The 19,670-nt window shown below is 42.2% G+C and overlaps 1 protein-coding gene across 6 annotated transcripts in view; it reads left to right on the top strand.

Moving 5' to 3' along the window:
• Positions 1–19,670, top strand: part of ALG14 (ALG14 UDP-N-acetylglucosaminyltransferase subunit) — an 88,364-nt gene that overhangs the window by 60,140 nt on the left and 8,554 nt on the right. Inside the window, exons 4-5 of one of the 6 annotated variants that reach the window (XM_031019617.2) lie at positions 307–331; positions 6,025–6,384. The exons of 3 other annotated variants lie outside the window; for them this stretch is intronic. In XM_031019617.2, the coding sequence (XP_030875477.1) occupies positions 307–331; positions 6,025–6,125 (126 nt within the window). In that variant the 3' untranslated portion in view covers positions 6,126–6,384. Of the gene's footprint in view, positions 1–306; positions 5,909–6,024; positions 6,385–19,670 lie in introns of those variants that run through there. 2 more of the 6 variants (XM_031019615.2, XM_081818836.1) reach the window with 2 other exon arrangements.

The raw sequence follows: 19,670 nt of genomic DNA, 5'->3' as shown, positions 1-19,670 counted from the left end.
AACTTCAAGTTTATTATTACTATTTCTGATTATCTGGCTTAATAATTTCAGATGCCCATTAAAGTTCAGAGACTATAGTTCATAGCTTTTTATTTTGGAATCATTTAAAATTTACACAAAAGTTGCAAAAATAGTAGAGAATTCCTATATATCATTTCATCCAGCTTCCACTAGTGTTAGCACCTTTTGTAACCATAGTACAGTTATCACAACCAGGATATTAACAGTGGTACAGTATATTAACTAAATTACAGTCTTTATTTGGATTTTACCAGTTTTTTCACCATTGTCCTTTTTTTGTTCCAGATCCAACCCAGGATCCTACACTGCGGTTAGTTATCAGAGCTCCTTCGTCCTCTACTTTGTGACATTTCTTCAGTCTTTTCTTGTCTTTCATAACCTTTACACTTTAGAAAGGTACTAATCAATTATTTTGCACACAAAAGAGGCTACCGTAGTATGTATCCTGGGATTCATTCTTACACTATTTAGGAATGAAAGTTTTAGGTTTTCTAAAGACTGTTTCATGTTTGTGAAGATCCTGATGTTTACATACAGCTGCAATTATTGTGATGTCTTACTTCCGTGGGGATCTGTAGTTATTTGCAAATTCCTTTTCCCTCCTTTACTACAAGGAAATGATGTATCTTCTGTCCTATTTAGTACAGCAGTCTCTCTGTCCCCAGTAATGATATGTGAAGGATCAGGTGAGGAATAACTTAGTGCCTATACAGTTCCTAAGTTAATACATTTTTACTTTATAAGTCATTTTGAAGGCCTTATACAGGTTCCTCAAAATGTTAAACATAGAATTACTATATGATCCACCCAATTTCACTCCTGGGTATACCCAAAATAATTGATAGCAGGGGCTTAACCAGGTGTTTGTACACCAGTGTTCATAGCACAGTAGCCAAAAGGTGAAACAACCCAAGTGTCTGTCAACAAGTAAATGGATACCAAAATGTGGTAGATACATATAATAGACTATTATTCAGCCACAAAGGGGAATGAAATTCTAATATATGCTACAATATCTATAAACCTTGAAAACGTTGTGCTAAATGACATAAGCCAGACAAAAAGGGAAAATATTGTATAATTACAGTTATAATTCCAATATAATTCAGTTATGTAATTCTAATAGGCAAATTCATAGAGACAGAAAGTAGAATAGCACTTACCTGGGGCTGGAGGAGGGGAAAAGGGGAGTTAGTGTTTAATGACTACAGAGGGGTTTTTTTTGTTTTTTGGTATGATAAAAAAATTCTGGAAATGGTAAGTAGTGATGGTTGCACAACATTGTAAATGTACTTAATGCCACTGAATTGTACACTTAAAAATGGTTAAAAGGGTAAATTTTATGTTATATATATTTTACCACAATTTTTAAAAAGCCTTAAATAACCATAACTTTCCTGCCCCCCATTTGTTGGATTATTTTAATCCAATATATATTTTTTTCATATTTCACAGATTAGATTTTTCCCGAGAAACCTTAAATAGAATTATTATAGTAAAGCTGACATTATAAAAATTGTATTTCATCTATCATTAGAAATTTGAAAAAGTGTTATCTCTAATTTATTTGAATGTAAGATAAATTCTGGTACTGGTGATTAATTAGATGAAGATCAATAATATTAGAAACATAAGTTTATTCTGACTAGAAGTTCAGTTTACTTGTTGGCTAGGGTTTCATGATGACCATTCTTATAAAGTTTAGTTTCTGAATGATCTGCCTGCAGAATATACCACTTCTGTTCATCAACCTCATGACAGTATGCCTCACATTCTCCAGAAGTAAAGAGTGAGATACATGCTTAACTGCAGGGACTAGGGACATGCAGATTAATGAGCTTCAGATTTGTCACACAGTTTGCTAGCTTGTTGAGTGTCATGAATTCCATCAGAATAACATGGGAGAGGGAAGAAGTAATTTCTCAAAAGAAGGGAATGCTGGGTAAAACAAAGATGTCTACCATATCAGGTCAGTTCATTAATTCATTAAATGAATATTTATTGAGCATCTGTTATGTGCTAAGCACTGTTCTAAGGGCTTGGGATACATCAGGTAACAGACAGATGTCCCTGCTCTCGTAGTTTATCTTCAAGCTGGTCTGGCCAGCTGCAAAAGCTTGTTGGAACTTGAGCAGCCAATAGAAGTGACATAAAGTGCTTAGACATCTGAAGTTAATCTGTCCCTTATTTCTTGGTCAGTCACTTGAGGCCACTGCATTAATGGTGGATAGCAAGCTAGTGTTTGTGCCCTAGTGATGTCTTTGTAGAGTTCTGCTGTGGCTTCCAAAGTTTCAGACCAGTGGATGGTGTCACTGTGGTTCAAGAGTCTCTAGCATCTAGAATGGAGAGATGAACTGGCACTGTTTCAGCCCCAGGACACAGCATGTTGGCAAGAGCCAGTCAAGTTATTTCAGGGTTTCAGTCTTGGACCAAAATGGGATGAAAAATCTGGAGCCTAGATGGAATTATCCATACAGTGGGACTCAAGCAGAGGTTCATTGGATACACAGGAATGCAGGGGCTTTCCACACACACATCAGATCCATGCTTAAGGGAGAAATACTAACTCCAGTTTATGGGCCAAGCCCCTGGAAAGGGTGGCATACCTGCCAGTCTTGGTTAGATTGACTTGGGACATGGGCAGGCCCAGTCTGTTAAGAGAAAAATGATGTCTTCAGACAAGAAATGACTGTAGAATGGCAGGAAGCACACACTGTCAGCAAACAAAAATAATTGTGAGTGTCTATTAACCAGACCCACATTTTCATTTAATCCTCAAAACAAAAACAAAGGAAAAAAAGGCACTGAGATCAGAACTGTAGTTGCAAGTATTAAAAATTCAGATTTGGGCGCCTGGGTGGCTCAGTCGTTAAGCGTCTGCCTTCGGCTCAGGTCATGATCCCAGGGTCCTGGGATCGAGCCCGCATCGGGCTCCCTGCTCAGCGGGAAGCCTGCTTCTCCCTCTCCCACTCCCCCTGCTTGTGTTCCCTCTCTCACTGTCTCTCTCTCTCTGTCAAATAAATAAATAAAATCTTTACCTTGCTTAAACAAACAAAAAATTTCAATATTGGCAATACAGTGATGATTAAGACAGATCCTCCCCTGCTCCCTTCTCCATCCTAATCTCACTGTGTGGAGTGATAACGCTTTCCCCTTTTGGGGATATTAGGAGATTGTTTCAGTTCTGGAAATCACATTTAGTTCTAGGCACCACACTTTTAAAAGGCCACTGACAAATTGGAACATGTTCAGAGGAAAATGACCCAGATGATGAGGGAATATGAAACCAAGTTATATGAGAAACAGTTGGAGGAAGTAGGGAGATTTTAGCTTGAAGAAGAGATTAACCAGAGAGTATTACAGAGACCACAGTTTTTAGATTCTGGAAAAGATACTACACAGGCTAGGGATTTATCATTCTCTACCTACTGGAGCCTCCCAGAACAAGGGCCACTGTGGAGAAGATAAAGGAAGAACATCAAAAAGAACTTGATAAAAATCAAGGGCCATGCCAAAAGAAATGGACCTCATTGGAGGCGTATCCCAAGGCCCACATCTCTGGAGTTATTCTAACAGAGGATGTCAGTCAGTGTCAGCTCACATTATACTTCCTCCATGGGTCTTTTCAGATCCCCCACGGCTAGTAATATCTCTTTCCCTTGTTCTCCCTTTGTACTTTTACCTCTCTCAGGTGCTTCCATGATTTGCCTTGTATTTTAGTTCCATTTATATATGTCTGTCTCTCACTAGTGATTCTCAACCCTTTCAACATAATGTATCCTTTATATAACAAATACTTTATAATATGCCCTTTCCTATCCTGAACTGAAACTCAGAGTTAATATAACCCTCCTCTGCATCACAGAATTCCAAAAATGCAGTATAATGCCCTAGTTGTAATACAAAGGAGAAATAAAAAGAAAGTAATTAATAATCACATTACATGTTTTACAGTATCTCCAGGCATGACCGCACGAGAAGACACAATCAGGTAGATAGATTAGAATGTGGAGTCACCATGATTAGGACAGCCATAATGCAGACTGATGCAGGTGCATTGTATTGGTAACTCAAAAACTGTGAGTGGCTTTGCTGCCTGTCATGTAATTATCTTTATTCTTGTTTTTTTTTTTTAATTTATACCTTTTTTATTTTAAGATATATATAACAGGAGCACCTGGGTGGCTCAGTCGTTTAAGCGTCTGACTTTAGCTCAGGTCATGATCTCAGGGTCCTGGAATTGAGCCCCACATCAGGCTCCCCACTCAGTGGGGAGTCTGCTTCTCCCTCTCCCGCTGCCCGTCCCCCTGCTTGTGTGCTCTCTCTCTCTCAAATAAAATCTTTAAATATATATATTGTATATATATATAACATATATATATGTTAAAATTGACCATTCTAACTATTTTTAAGTAGACAGTTCTGTGGCATTTAAGTACATTCCCATTGTGGTACAACCATCGCCACTCCCCATCTGCAGAACTTTTTCAACTCCCCCAATTCGTGATGTAATTTTCCTAAATAGTGAACAGCTAGCTCTTGGTAAAGGTCCAAACAAAACAAAGTATAGTCTTTGCTCAGTTCCCATGGTAGTTCTATTTGGGAACATTCAATGTGTATATGAAACATGCAAAAAATGTTTTTTATCTTTCTATGTGAAAGAGAATTAGGTTCTAAGCTCAAATAATTATAAGTGGAATATCACCTATACGGACATCCAGTGGGACACAGGATAGTGCTTTGCTGTCTTAAACAGTCCCAAATATTACAGAATGTCTGTATCCATGGCCCTTGTCCACTAAGCGCAAATAACATCCCCCCACCCCTGCCATTGTCACAACCAGAAATGATCCTATTAGTTTCCCAATACATTGTCACCATTAAGAACCAGACTATACAGTACATAAACTCCGGGAAGGCAAGACCCAGTTTTGTTCTCTTATAACCTCCTTAGTACCTGCCACAAAAGCACTCAGTGTTTGTTAAAGTTGAGAATGCCGCAGAGAGGATGCTCAGATATCCTTCAGGTTGTCTCTTAACTCAGCTTTTCTAAAACTGAACCAAGGTGTCATCTTCCTTTTCTCTACCCCCACTCCCAGCCTGTCTTACCTCCATCATTGTTAGTCTTTACAACAATCTAAAGCATTAGCAACTGTGGGCTCCCCTCCCTCACTGCACACATCCAGCTGGTCACCAGATCTTTTCACCTCTGTCTTTCGTCCCTGGCCTCTATTTCCCCTGCTCCAGCCTCCTTTTATGTCTTCACCCAGGCTATTGTAATAGCCTTGTTTCCCACCCGCATACTCTCCCCGCTTCAAATACACACTCTGGGCACTCCGCACACACGCCAAGCCCTCCATGCTTTTGTAGTATGGCTTCCTGTGCCTAGAGCAGTGTTACTTTTTCACCTAGAAAACTCCACCTCGTGCATCAAGACCTGGCTTAAATGTCTCCTCCTCAGCTCCCAGACCAAAGACAGAATTACTCAGTCTGTGTCTCTGTTCCTATCTTTGTTGTGGCATTTCTTGCATTAAACTTTATTTGTCCACATGCCTGTGGTCTCTGCCAGACTGAGTTCCTTGAGTAGAAGTTAATTGCTCAGGCTTTGGAGACAATGGCTAGAGTTTGAAGGTCACATGATTTAACAGTTCCGTGGTCCTGGGCAAAGCCCTTGATCTCTTGAAGCCCCAGTTTTCTTATCTGTAAAATGGGGATAATGTGGGACACCTGGGTGGCTCAGTTGGTTGGGCAGCTGCCTTCAGTTCAGGTCATGATCCTGGAGTCCCGGGATTGAGTCCCGCGTCGGGCTCCCTGCTCAGCAGGGAGTCTGCTTCTCCCTCTGACCCTCCCCCGTCTCATGCTCTCTCTCTCTCTCATTCTCTCTCTCTCAAATAAATAAATAAAATCTTTAAAAAAAAATGGGGATAATGTAATGCTTATAACATATTTAAGATAAAGCTTGAAATGTTAATAACCATTATCACTGGCTTTGTATCTGTCCAGCATCCCCAAGTAAGCATAATAGAGAAGATGCTAGCCAGCTGTTTGGAATGAAGGAAAAAAAGAACTGCTGCTCTTGTCAAATTCTAGATTTTATTATTTAGTCACAAAAGCGAATGTTCTCTTTGGCAGTTGTAGCCAATTTTGTCATGAATAAATTTAACCTTGGAAAATATTTTTTTGAAAGTGTTCTATCTTCCTCCCTAACTTTTTTAGGTGCATTAAAAAGTATTCATTCTGAAACAGTAATGTACAAACTCTTGCGCTTGTCAAGTCCATGCCCACTGTGGAAAACTATGTGCCTAGAAACTCGCATGTTTGGGATTTTGACTTCTGTCTTCCAGCATGTGAAGTGCAGGGAATGTCGGCTTTCCCTTACTAATCTGGGATGGTGAAGAACAGCGAGTGCCACTGGTTTGGTGAGCTGAGCTCAGTAACTCACCTTCAGTTAAAAATATATAGTTTTATTCAGCTTATGGCTCAATTGTTTCCTTGCTTTAAAAAGCCTTTCTTTTATATGTCTCAAGTGCTGCTTGCAATATAAAACTAAATCCTAAATTTTAAAAACTTCCATAGCTAATACTCTGCTAAATGTTTAAAGCCTGACATTTAATCTGCGTGACCCGAAGCTCTCTGATTTCACTGTTTGCGGCTAGTAAATGTCACTCTAAACATTGTTGCTTTCACTCACACTTAAGCCTTTCATCTGCAGTGGGGGCAGTGTGTCAGAGAATTCTTTGTGTGCCACTCTAGCAATGGGGAGAAAAAAAGACTCAGCCCAGCCTTTAAACAGAGTGAAAGAAACTGCTTGGAAGGCAAAGACGACCCTGTTTTTATATGGTGTTTGTGAACGCACAATCCTGACTTCTACCAGATACTCTTAAAAAGGAACTGTATTAGCTCGGTCTGAACAGGGTTCCCGCTGAGCTCATACACAGTTGCCAGCCAGACAGCTCCCCACTCTTTTGTGACTGGAGGGGGATGGGAGGGCAGGGGGAAAGGGGTAGGAGATGTTGTCATTACTTTACTTCACTTTTGCCTGCAGGAGGAATCTTGTCATCTTCTGGCTCCCCAAACTATTTTCAACCTGGGTGTTTTATTTCTTAGTTCCTGAAGGCTACTGGCACACAGATCAGCTCTCACTTTTCATCATCTTGACATGAAATGGAAAATCAGTTTGTGGCTATTTTCATAGCCAGTGATTTACTCCTGTTCTTTTATCGGTCTCCCCTTTATGTTCTTTGTTTGGACATATTTTATTTCCCGTGTCTGCAGCCTTTTGTTCTGCTGGGATCTCTATGGCCGCTCTTCCTTCGCCTGCCTCCTCCCTGGCCCCCAGCTCCCTGCCCCTTTTGTGTGCTTGTTGCTTCCTGCTCAGCTGCCCGCCTTTCCCCTCTCTATCTGTTGCATGCCCTGCTTTCCCCTCTCTATCTGTTGCATGCCCTGCAGGTGCCACCTTCACCGCTTCTCCGTATCTTCCAGGTCCCTCGTCTTTGTGTACCCACAGGGCTCAATCAGGAGTGGCCCAGGCTATAGCCAGCAGCAAGCAGACATGCTGAACTCATCCCTAACCACTGTTGTGGACAGACAGATTATCAGCTAAATTCTTAGGCGTACATGGGTGTTTACGGTGGCTGATGCCACTGCTTCCAGTTTCCTGGCAGCCGTATGGAAGCATGAATTGAAACCTGGAAATAGAACGTTCTACAGGAAGCACTAGAGTGGAATTTTAGGAAACCATGGGCTTTTCCATCAGACATAGATTCACATTTCTATTCTGTTGCTTATTAGCTTTGTGGCCTTGGACAAATTCATTCATTCATTGAACAAATATTTATTGAGTGCCTGTTATGTGCCTTGTGTTTAGCTTTTAGGAAACCAGTTAATGGCCCTCTCTCTTCCCCTTTTATGTTTACAACCAATTGAGAAATACGACATAGGAAGGAAAATATTAGCTTTATCGAGTGATAAAAGCCAGATTGGAGGATTTGGCTTTTCTATGTGGCCGCTATGGGTTTCCTAAATCTTCTCCCCTGAATTAGACTGTGGGCTTGCCTCTCTCCTCTACTCAGCACACAACCCAGGGTAAAGGATAGGTATGGAAGATGGACAGGCTAGAAGAAAGAGAGTGAAAAAGCCCATGGGCCTGCCAGGGCCAAGCATCCTGAGTCTGTTCTAAATTCACCAACCAGGCAAGCCACTCCTCCTGTGCAGGGAAGGGTTGAGTGAAAAGACAGAAAAAGGCACTTCGCTCTTCCCTCCAGGGAGACGGGAGGGGTGCATTTTCCCCCTTAACTGTGAGCATTACACTTCATTAGTGATTACCATAGTAAGCAAAATAAATCTTGCTGGTCTGTTTCTTCACCTGTAAAATACAGATAATCATACATATCTCTTATTGTGGCTATGGAGACTAAAATGAAATGTTACTATTTACAAATAATCTGAGGAGCCGTTAATCGTCTTTCTTTGGTCAGGACCAGCCTGAAGTAGAATCGGTCATACAGGGGTCTGACTTGTCTTTGTTGCTCCCTCTCTCTTCTCTTTCTGAGCCCTAATTTGGCCATTTTTTTCCCCTCCTCATTCCTGTTTAAAAAAAAATAAGTGGGAATACTGGTCCTCAAGCTTTTGATTTCCAGTAAGCGCACTGCCAAATCTTTTCTAATCCTGGCTTATGTGTTAAAAAAAAAAAAAAAAAACTCATTAATGTGGACAAAGAAAGCATTTGGAACAATTAAGTCTACTTTAGCACTACAAAACTGGCTGTACCTGCAGGGTCACTAAAGGACAAATGCGTGGCTACAAACAGGTATTATTCCATGGGAAGTATGTGCCTTGATTCCTCATGTTTATTGTTGTTATATTAACTTGAGCAATGCTCATGAGTTTCAGTATTACTGTAGAAAATAATCCAGGTGAGCCTTTAAACCATGGTGATGAAGGAAAACAATACAGATAGGGAGTTTTAGGAAAGAACTTTTAGGGTGTTTGGACTTTATGTTGGGGGCAGCAGGAAGCCCTTGATGATAAGTGATAACACGATCAGGTTTGTATTTGAGGAAGAAGTCTCATGTATTTGAGGGAAAAGTCTCGTGGCCACACTGTGGAGAGTGGAGTGGAGGAGGAGGTGAGCCTGGAAAAGCAGGTAGGAGGCTCTGAGGGAACCAAGTGAGAGGCTCATCCCAGGTAGTGGAGATCAAGGGCAGTGCCAGATTGAAGAGGCTTTAGAAATAGAATTGGCAGGGTTTGGGTGAGAAGGGGGACAGAGAAATACATCCGACACTGTTTTTTAAAGTTAAAATAAAAAGGGAGCACCTGGGTGGCTCAGTCGGTTAAGCATCTGCCTTTGCCTCAGGGTCCTGGGATTGCGCCCTTCATCGGCTCCCTGCTCAGCGGGCAGTTGCTTCTCCTTCTGCCCCTCCCCACTGCTCGTGTTCCCTCGAGAATGCTCTCTCTCTCAAATAAATAAATAAAATCTTTTAAAATATGCATATATAAAGTTAAAAAGATTTCAAATGGTAGTGCTGCCACAGGCCATTCCCCAACAGATGAGAGGGTTAGCATGGGGAATCCAGCCTGGGAAGACAGAGCCAAAAGAGAGATGGAGTTAGCCAGCAAGAGGGGGTGGACCACTTCCCCAAGAGGGAGCTGGAGAGGGAACCCCCTGGCAGGTCAAAGCTGCAGGGTATAGTATAACACAGGGATTTGCCTTCCACTGACTGCAAAGAGGAAAAAAAGGAGGAAAAAGGAAGACAGCAAAAAAGTAAGCCACTGTGTTAGGAACATTTGGGGGCCACATGCTTTCTAGAATGTGAGGAGGTCATGGACTCTCCTGCCTCATACACAATTATGTCTAACCAGTTTTTTCAAAAAACAGATATAACAAAAGTACTTAATCAGATACTTAGCTAGATGTTATATGTACTGTGGACTATATCTTTATTGTTTTTTTTTTTTAATTGCATTCTTCTTTTGCCTTAAATTGCCTAGGTTAGAAAGAATTCAGGCCCTGGGACAGGCTTTCTCCTTGTAGTCTGTTTTTATAGGATGCTACAAGAATTTGTGGATTTTAAAACAAAGATCTAAAAACTGTGAATAAGAAAAGATCAATGAATACTCTTGCAAAGTGGAAGGAGAAGGAGAGGGGAATGATTTTATGGCATTAGAACAGTCGGTGATGTTCTTCTCTCACCCTTTGCTATCTACAGATCGTCTAAAGGTTGTTACTGATTGAACGTAATAGCACCCACTGGCCCTCATAGCAGAGCACTATTGGGCAGATCAATGGTGAACACACTAAGTTTTATAAGCGATTATATAAGGCAATGAAAAAAATATTTCCTCTGTTTAAAGACTAAAACTTTTCTGTTCGTTTCATAGTATCAGAGTGGATAGTTTTTTTTTATTTTTTTAAAGATTTTATTTCTTTATTTGACAGAGAGAGAGAGCACAAGCAGGGGGAGTGGCAGGCAGAGGGAGAGAGAGAAGCAGGCTCCCTGCAGAGCAAGGGAAGCCCGATGTGGCACTCGATCCCAGGACCCCAGGATCATGACCTGAGCCGAAGGCAGTCGCTTAACCAACTGAGCCACCCAGGCGCCCTGGAGTGGATAGTTTTTAACTAATGACATGTTATCAAAAGTTTTTGTTTTTCTTTGTACAGAGGCAATGTACAAAGCCATTGTTGTTTTTTGGGTTTGTTTTGTTTTATTTTGTTTTGTTTTGTTTTTTGAGGCATTTTGTGATGTTAAACCACCCACCACCACTGGAGACCCAATAGTGAATCAGCAGTCTCTGCCAGCCCCCGCAAGACTTTTTTTGTGCACCCATTCTGTGCAAAGTACACGAAAGGAGCTGAATGCAGTACTGCGTTTGTAGATTGTAGACTCCCCGATGGTTCGCTCATCTTCCCAGGCCCCCCCCCCACCCTGCCAAGAAAAATGCCAGGCATCATTATAATTCCTTATCCATGTTAACTCACTCAATCCTTACAGCAACCCTACGATTTAGTTACCTGCCATTTTCAAGCCCCATTTTGTGACTAAGAAAATTGGGGCATAAGGAAAAAAATTTATTTTCTCCAAGGTTTGACGGCTACTAAGTGGCAGAGATAGGATTCAAACCCAAATAGTTCGAAACTGCAGCATCCGCGCTGTAATCATTGTACTGTGCTACCCGCTCTGCTCAGGACGTTACTGTTGAATTTGTAAAAAAATTTCCTAATAACGACATACAGGTGAGACAGCCCAGAGTGATGGGCTAGTGGTAGCTATTAGAACTACAACAGGGATTTTAACACACTCGATCATAATTAACATCAGATTTAAAGTTAGCGTCTGTCACGTGTGTGAGTGCCTTGCTCCAGTTCTCTCGAAATCCCCTTGCCAGCATCTTCCCCAACAAAAAATTACCCCAGGTTTGTTTTTGGACCCAGCGCTCTGTTGGAAAGGCTCAAACCACAGTGAGCTGGCAGGGGAGGCCGAATGGGCTGGACGGGCAGCGGGGGCAGGGGTCAGGAACAACAATGAAGGAGCGACATTGAAGGCTGTGCGACGCTTACTCTCCCTGGAAACGCTCAGTCAGACTCAGGAAGTGTGATTTAATCCTGGCGAAGAGAATTCTGTTTTATACCCTAGAATGGACCTCTCACAGAATTTTATTTTCAGTCTTGCCCTGGGAAGCTTTAGCAGGAAAGAATTTGGTGTACGTTACTTGTCCTCTTCACCGGACTGCACAAAATAAGGGTTTATTCTTCTCTCAGCCCACCTCCTTTTCCCAAACAAAGCTCTTAATAGAGGACCTGAGAACCTGCTGCCCCAACAGAAGATGTCTGGACTGGGGCCCAGCAGTGCCCTCAGCAGGGTTTTGGGGGAGGAGGAAAGACCCTTAATGAAGTCAAAAGAGCCACTGTTGATCTTGAAAGAACATCAGCCATACAGATGACATGAGGATTCTTTTCCCCCTTCGGCTCTAAGGCTCATCTTTTGGTATTTGTTGTGAGACAACCCTAGGCAGAAAGACTGAGAAAAATAATAGCAACTATGCGTAAGAGACTTGCTGAGTTCTAAGTGCCTTGCAGACCTTACCTCACTTATTCCTTACCATAATGCTACATGGAAAGCACTACTTGGATTCCCCTTTTACAGATGGTGCAACTGAGGCCAGAGAGGTGAAATAATTAGCACATTCACACAGATAGGAAGTGGCAGAGCCAGGATTCACTCCCAGGCAGTGTGGCTCTAGAGTCCATGCTCTCTCCTGGAGTCATGCCCTTTCCCTGGACAGTCAGTTGCTCAGATGCTCCATCTTGTTCACAATTAGAAACTATTGTTCACAATTAGAAACTATTGTTGCCAAAAACAGGGGTTCCATATTTAAGTTAGAAAGCCTGGAGGTTGGGTATTCTCTCCGTAGTAGTTGAGAATCTCTCCTTTAACAAAATTTGGCTTTTGGTCAGGTAGGGTGTTTCTCCGATTACCTGCTAGATTAAAACCTATTATTGCCCCTGCCCTTAAGATGCAGAGCCCCACCCCCGATGCCCTGCTTGTCTAGCCCTCCCCTCCTCAAAGACCCAGGTTGTCATGCCAAAAAGTGTGCGGCAAACCGTTCCCCCATGTCTGCAGAGATGCTTCTTTAGCGTGGGTGAGATGGGGCACCTTGGTAGTTACGATGACTCTGAGTGGCAGAGGATATGCAGCCTTGCCACCTGCTACCTCCCTATTAATTAATGTCCCTTTCTGTCCTCTCACACCTCAGGTGCCTTCTCTGTATCCTGTCCTTATTCTCAGAATGCTGTCAACTAATCCTTTTTAGAGCATTAACCGACAATTAAGGAGCTAAGTTCTAGTCCTTTAAGATAGGTCTCCCCAGACTACTTGATTTCTAAGAGTCTAGCCAAAAGAGTTCTGTCAGCTCTCTCTGCTGGTAGGAACCTCAAGCTCACTGAAAAGCTCCTCCAGATGAGTTCAGCTGGGCTCCTGCCCCCAAAGTGGTCTTGCAGGGTGAGAGAGAGAATGGCCTTTGAAGGATCACCGGTAGCCACATCTCCTTCTCCCTTAGCACACACAGATCCCTTTTGCAGTAATAAGTAAATGTAGATGGGGTGCCAGTCCTCTTCCTGTAGTGTAGACCAGAGGTTTACAAGCTATAGTTTCCAGCAGAATGTGGGAGCTCGTTTAAAATGCATAGACCTGGACTCTGGGCCCAGAGATACTGCTTTAGAAAGAATACTTGGGGCCAGAGCCCCTGGGTGAATGTGATGTGGAAGGCTGAGAAATACTAGCATAGTATTCAACCTTTGCTGGTTGAAAGGGAACTGGGATAAACTCATTGCTTCTCTCAGTTCCTGCCAAAGTAGCTGTCTTCTGAGTCTCTAATAGGAGAGAGTCATACTTAACAAAACTCGGCTGAAGGTTGAAGGCAATAAAAACCTCAAAAAACACGCTGATTTTGACAAGCAATGTCATTCTGCTTCTGCACGTTACTGATGGGGTCAGGTGCACCACTGCTAGGATTTTGATGAATTGTGTGGTGGACCACTAAAGGGCAATAACTTGTGAACACCTGAACGCACAGAGTGAAGCGCATGTTCTTTGGAGACTTTGACAGCTTATTCAAGGTGTGGAATGTAAGCTTGGCTGCAGAGTACCATGTTTAACCGGTACTACAACTACTTACTGCATCTCAATTTGTTGAATAGGATCCTTTGCCTTTGTTTCATTGTCTGAATGTCTCTCTTTTACACACACACACAACCAGAATCTCATAAACAAGTGCTTCTATATATCCCTTTGACTCAGAATTAAGGAATCAGATAATCCTCTATAAAAATTCATAAACATTTTTTTATACAGGCATAGCTTAAAGATATGGATTTGGTTCCAGACCACAGCAATAAAGCAAATGTCACAATAAAGCAAGTGAAATGAATTCCTTTGGTTTCCCAGTGCATATAAAAGTTATGTTTACACTATACTATAGTGTACTAAGTGCAATAGCATTATGTCTAAAAAACTGCCCATACCTTAATTTAAATATACTTTATTGCTAAAAGATGCTAACCATCATCAGAGCTTTTAGTGAGTTGTAATCTTTTTGCTGGTGGAGGGTTTTGCCTCGATGTTGATGGTTGCTGACTGATCAGGGTGGTGGCTGCTGAAGGTTGGGGTTGTGACAATTTTTTTTTTTTAAATTATTTGAGAGAGAGAGAGCATGCTTGAGCAGGGGAGTAGCAGAGGCAGAGGTATAAGCAGACTCCATGCTGAGCATGGAGCCCGATGCAGGGCACGATCTCACAGCCCTGAGATCATGACCTGCGCTAAAATCAAGAGTTGGACACTTAACCGACTAAGCCATCCAAGTGCCCTTTGACAATTTCTTAAAATAAGACAACAGCGAAGTTTACCACCTTGGCTGATGCTTCCTTTCATGAACGATTTCTCTGTAGCATGTGATGCTGTTTGATAGCATTTTACCCACAGTAGAACTTCTTTCACAATTGGAGTCAGTCCTCTCAAACCCCGCTGCTTTATCAACTAAGTGTATGTCATATTCTAAATCCTCTGTTACCATTTCAGCAGTTGTCATGGCATCTTTTTTTTTTTTTAAGATTTTATTTATTTATTTGACACAGAGAGACATAGCGAGAGAGGGAACACAAGCAGGGGGAGTGGGAGAGGGAGAAGCAGACTCTCTGCTGAGCAAGGAGCCCGGTGCAGGGCTCGGTCCTGGGATCATGACCTGAGCCGAAGGCAGCCGCTTAACCGACTGAGCCACCCAGGTGCCCCTCGTCATAGCATCTTCACCAGCAGTAGATTCCATCTCAATAAACCACTGTCTTTGCTCATCCATGAGAAGCAGCTCCTCAGCCGTGAAAGTTCAATCATGAGATTGCAGCCGTCCAGTCATATGTTCAGGCTCCCCTGCTGCTTCTAGTCCTCTCCCTGTTTCCACCGCATCTGCAGTTCCTGCCTCCGCTGGAGTCCTGAGCCCTCCAAGTCACCCATGAGGGCTGGAACCAGACTCCTGTTCATGTTGATATTGTCACCTCTTCCCATGAATACAAGTGTTCCTAATGGCACGTAGAATGGTAAATCCTTTCCAGAAGGTTTTCGATGGACTTCACCCAGATCCATCAGAGGAATCACTATCTGTGGCAACTATAGCCTTAAAATGTATTTCTTAAATAAGAACACTTAAAAGTCAGAATTACCACTTGATCCAGGGGCTGCAGAATGGATGCTGTGTTAGCATGAAAACAACAGTCATATCGTACATCTCCATCAGAGCTCTTGGGTGACCAGGTACATTGTCAATGAGCGGTCATATTTTGAAAAGCATTTTTTTTTCTGAGCAGGAGCTCTCAATAGTGGGCTTAAAATATTCAGTACATTACGTTGTAAACAGATGTGCTGTCATCCAGGCTTTGTTGTTCCATTTCTAGAGCACAGGCAGAGTAGGTTTAGCATAATTCTTAAGGGCCCTAAGGTTTTCAGAATGGTAAGTGAACATTGGCTTTGACTTCAAGTAGCAAGCAACATTAACACCCAACAAGAGAGTCAGCCTGTCCTTTGAAGCCTTGAAGCCAGGCATTGACTTCTTTCTAGCTATAAAAATCCTAGATGACATCTTCCAATAGAAGGCTGCTTTGTCTACATTGAAAATCTTGTTTAGTGTAGCCACCTTCATGACTTACTTTAGCTAGATCTTCTGGATCACGTGCTACAGCTTCTATATCAGCATTTGATGTTTCACCTTGCACTTTTATGTTATAGAGATGGCTTCTTCCCTTAAATCTCATGAAACAACTTCCGCTAGAATTGAATTGCTTCTCTCGGTTCCTACCAATGTTCCTGCTTTTGAGTGTATAATAGGAAAGAGTCATTAGTGTAGGCTTTGGCTTAAGGGAATGTTGTAGCTAGTTTGATCTTCTATCCAGACCACTACAACTTTCTCCATAACAGCAATAAGGCTGTTTTGCTCCCTTATCATTTGTGTGTTCACTGGAGTAGCACCTTTAATTTTCTTCAAGAACTTTTCCTTTGCATTCACAACTTGGCTGACTGTTCAGCAACTTTTGGCCTGTCTTGGCTTTCAACATGCCTTCCTCACTAAGCTTAATCATTTGTAGCTTTTGATATAAAGTGAGAGATGTGAGACTCTTCCTTTCACTTGACTACTTAGAGGCTCTGATAGGGTTATTAATTGGCTTAATTTCAATATCATAATGTCTCAGGGAACAGGGAGGCCCGAGGAAAGGGAGAGAGATGAGGGCAATGGCCGGTTGGAAGAGCAGTCAGAACACACAAATTTATCAATTAAGTTTGCCATTTTATAAAGGTGCAGTTTGTGGCTCCGCAAAACAATGACAATAGTAACCATCATGATCATTGATCACAGATCACCATAACAGAAATAATAATAATGAAAAAGTTTAAAACATTGCAAGAATTACCAAATGTGACACAGAGACCTGAAATGAGCAAGTACTCTTGGAAAACCAGCAATGATAGACTTGCTCCATACAGGGTTGCCATAGACCTTCAATTTGTTGAAAACAAAAGCAAAAACAAAAACCACAGTATCTGCGGAACACAATAAAGCAAAGTGCAATAAAACAAGATATGCCTGTACCGCCAAAATAATCTGGGCATAAATTATCTAAGGAAAACTGCTGACTAGTTTTCGTTTCAGCAAGATAGATATTTTATTCATAGCTACATGGGGAAAAAATTAGAGAAGGATCATGAAGAAAATATCACTTATCTAGTTAAGAGGAGGCCTTGATAAAAGTCAGGAATTATATAATTGCTCTGATCAAGCCCGTTTAGAAAGGATACTCCCTTCTCTTATAAAAATGTTTACCATTTTTCCTTTTTAATCTGCTGAAAAGCTTTCCTAATCCATCCTAGTCCAGTGGCATGTTACAGTCTGCCACTAATTTCTCTATTAAAGCTATAAAATATTAGTAACAATTGCCAGAATTTCACCTTCAGTTAAACTCCCTGCATCATATCTGCCCTGGAGCCAACCTTGCCTTTAGCCACTTGCAGCTAACGCCAGATCTGGTTGACAGGTGTAGGACAGTGCCGGAACAAGACGGTGGACAGGAGAGCTCCAAGCTTGTCTTCGAAAAGCTGGGTTTGAGTCTCGGCCGTGTGATCTTACAGAGGTTATTTGAGTTCTCTGTGCCTTAGTTTTCTTGTCCAAAACATGAGGATAACAGCACCCACCTCAAGGTGAGGGCGATTATAAGGTTTAAGTGACGTAATTATGCAAAATGCCACACAGGCTCTGTGTCTGGCAATAGTAGGTGCCTGTAAAGGTCAAGGTCTTGCCCTTCTTCCTCAGGTGACAGGGAGAGGATTGAACTAAATGGCTCCCAGAGGTTGCATATAGCGCTAGCAGTCTTGCTTCTGGAAGAGCAACTGAGTATAGGGCGTGGGGAAAGCAAAAGGAAAAAAATACTGAATTAGTACAATTCAGAGATCTCTGTAAAATCATTTCAGACAGTTGAAAATATAATGAAAACAAAAAAAAATACCAAGAAGGCAAGAAATGTCACCTTGACCATTTGGTCCTGAGAACAGGAAAACTAAAAGATTCAATTTCCACAACTGCTTCCAGGAAGGGTTAGGAAAACAATGTTTGGTTGGCCTGACAATGATCTAATAACGATACAAAGCAGGCGTGGCTTAACCAGACCAAAAAAAAAAAAAATCCAAGTTTAAATTTTATGTATTTACTTTTTTTTTTTTTAAAGATTTTATTTATTTATTTGACAGAGAGAGAGTACACGAGCAGGGGGAGCAGGAGAGGGACAAGCAGACTCCCCATGGAGCAGGGAAGCCTGAAGCGGGGCTCAATCCCAGGACCCTGGGATCATGACATGAGCCGACGGCAGACGCTTAACCAACTGAGCCACCCAGGTTCCCCTGTATTTACTTTTTTTATGATGGAAGATCAGGGAAAGGCAATGAAATGCCAACCCAGTGTGTCCCCTGACAACCGCTGAGTTCTTTCACCTACCCTGCACTTACAGTGGGAGGGTTGGCTGTCAGCATGTACAGAGTGCCAAACCGTGCAGAGCCTTCGTCTGTGGGACCTTACTAACATGCACTGAAACTATAGTTGAGTGTCCCTGAGTTGTGGAGGAGACACTGGAGCCTGATGTCAGCGTGTCTCTGCCACCTGTTTAGCTAGCATCCCTGTTGCTGAACCCAAACCCAACAAATCAGGAAGGTCACCAGAAGGTTGGGAAGTCTAGTTTCCCATACAAAGGGAAAATAGCCAACCCCTGTTTTGAAATGAACAAGATCAGGCTTATTCATCATGTTATCAGGCTTGTTGACCATGTTGCGGCCCTCAGCTTTCACGGCCACTTGGCCACAGGCCGAGAGGTACACTGCTGGGGCTCTGCAGACCCAGAGCAGGGACACTCAAGAATCCTTCAGTCATCTACCATCTGTGCAAATCCAGAAAATACCAGTGCTGGTCATCCGGCTCCTTCCATCATTTTTTTACACAGGCATCACTTGGAGTAGAGCCCGCAGGGCAAAAAATATGACTGGAAAATAAAGAGACCAAAATGGATGGTTGGGTTGCTCTTACAAGGTATCCTCTGAACGGTAGGATAAATCATGCCAGGTCAGTGCTACTATGCCTGTGACAGAGAAGAGCCTTATGAGCACTCCTTAAGAGTTTGAAAAATGCCACAATTACACTACTTGACCTTTGGATGGAGTATAGTACTAGCTGCCATTTACTGGATTTTCACCATGGGCCAAGCACTATGTTAGATGCTTTACATGTATTATCTTATTTAATCTTCACAGTAACACTATTACGTAGATGCTGTTTTCCTCATGTTCTGTTTGTTTCTGGTTGATTACTCTTTCTCACCCCTAACATTCTCTGCCTCACCACTACAAACTCCCAAGAAGGAGAATACATTACAGCTTATTATTCGCCTCCCCACAAGGACATCAGACTAGGGTCATCTGGCCCTGCGTGTCTTTGTTTCCAATAGGTACCACTAGAAGTCAAACTCCTGAGACAGAGCTTAACAGCTCTGTTAAATTATAATCTGTCTCAAGCACCAACCCCTCCCCAAACCCCAAACCTCTTCATTGGCCCTCGGTAACTAACAGTCAGTCCACAAAATCTGCCTCATCTTTCCTGCCTCTTGCTCTAACTGATGTCTGATTCACTCGGAAGACCATACCACTTCATCAGATATTTGCTCACAGATCCCCTCCTCCCACATCTTCCTTGACCTCCATATCTCCTATTTCCTTATCCTGCTTTATGTTGTATATTTATATGTGCATCTGTTATTTTCTGTCTGCCCACTGGAATGTACACTGTGTGAGGGCACAGACTTCTGTTCACTAGTACATCTCTAATACCCAGAACAGTACCTGGCATATTATCTTTGCTCAATAAATATTTGTTGAATGAAGTAACCCATAAATGAGGAAACTAAGCCATGGAATGGATGAGCAGTTTGTCCCTGGTCACAGTGCTGTGACACAGCCAGCCCAGGTCTGTGTGATTGCAAGTCCCTGGCCCATAAGCGCCATGTTGTCCAGCTTCTTGATGGATCATGTGAATGCAGTATGAGCAAGAATATTCTGGCTGAACTGGAGTAATCA

The sequence above is a fragment of the Leptonychotes weddellii genome, chromosome 4, assembly GCF_054177405.1.
Source record: "Leptonychotes weddellii isolate Sample4059 chromosome 4, ASM5417740v2, whole genome shotgun sequence".
NCBI lineage: Eukaryota > Metazoa > Chordata > Mammalia > Carnivora > Phocidae > Leptonychotes > Leptonychotes weddellii.
The sequence above is the reverse complement of the archived record's forward strand: the minus strand, read 5'-3'. Positions and strand labels throughout refer to the sequence as shown.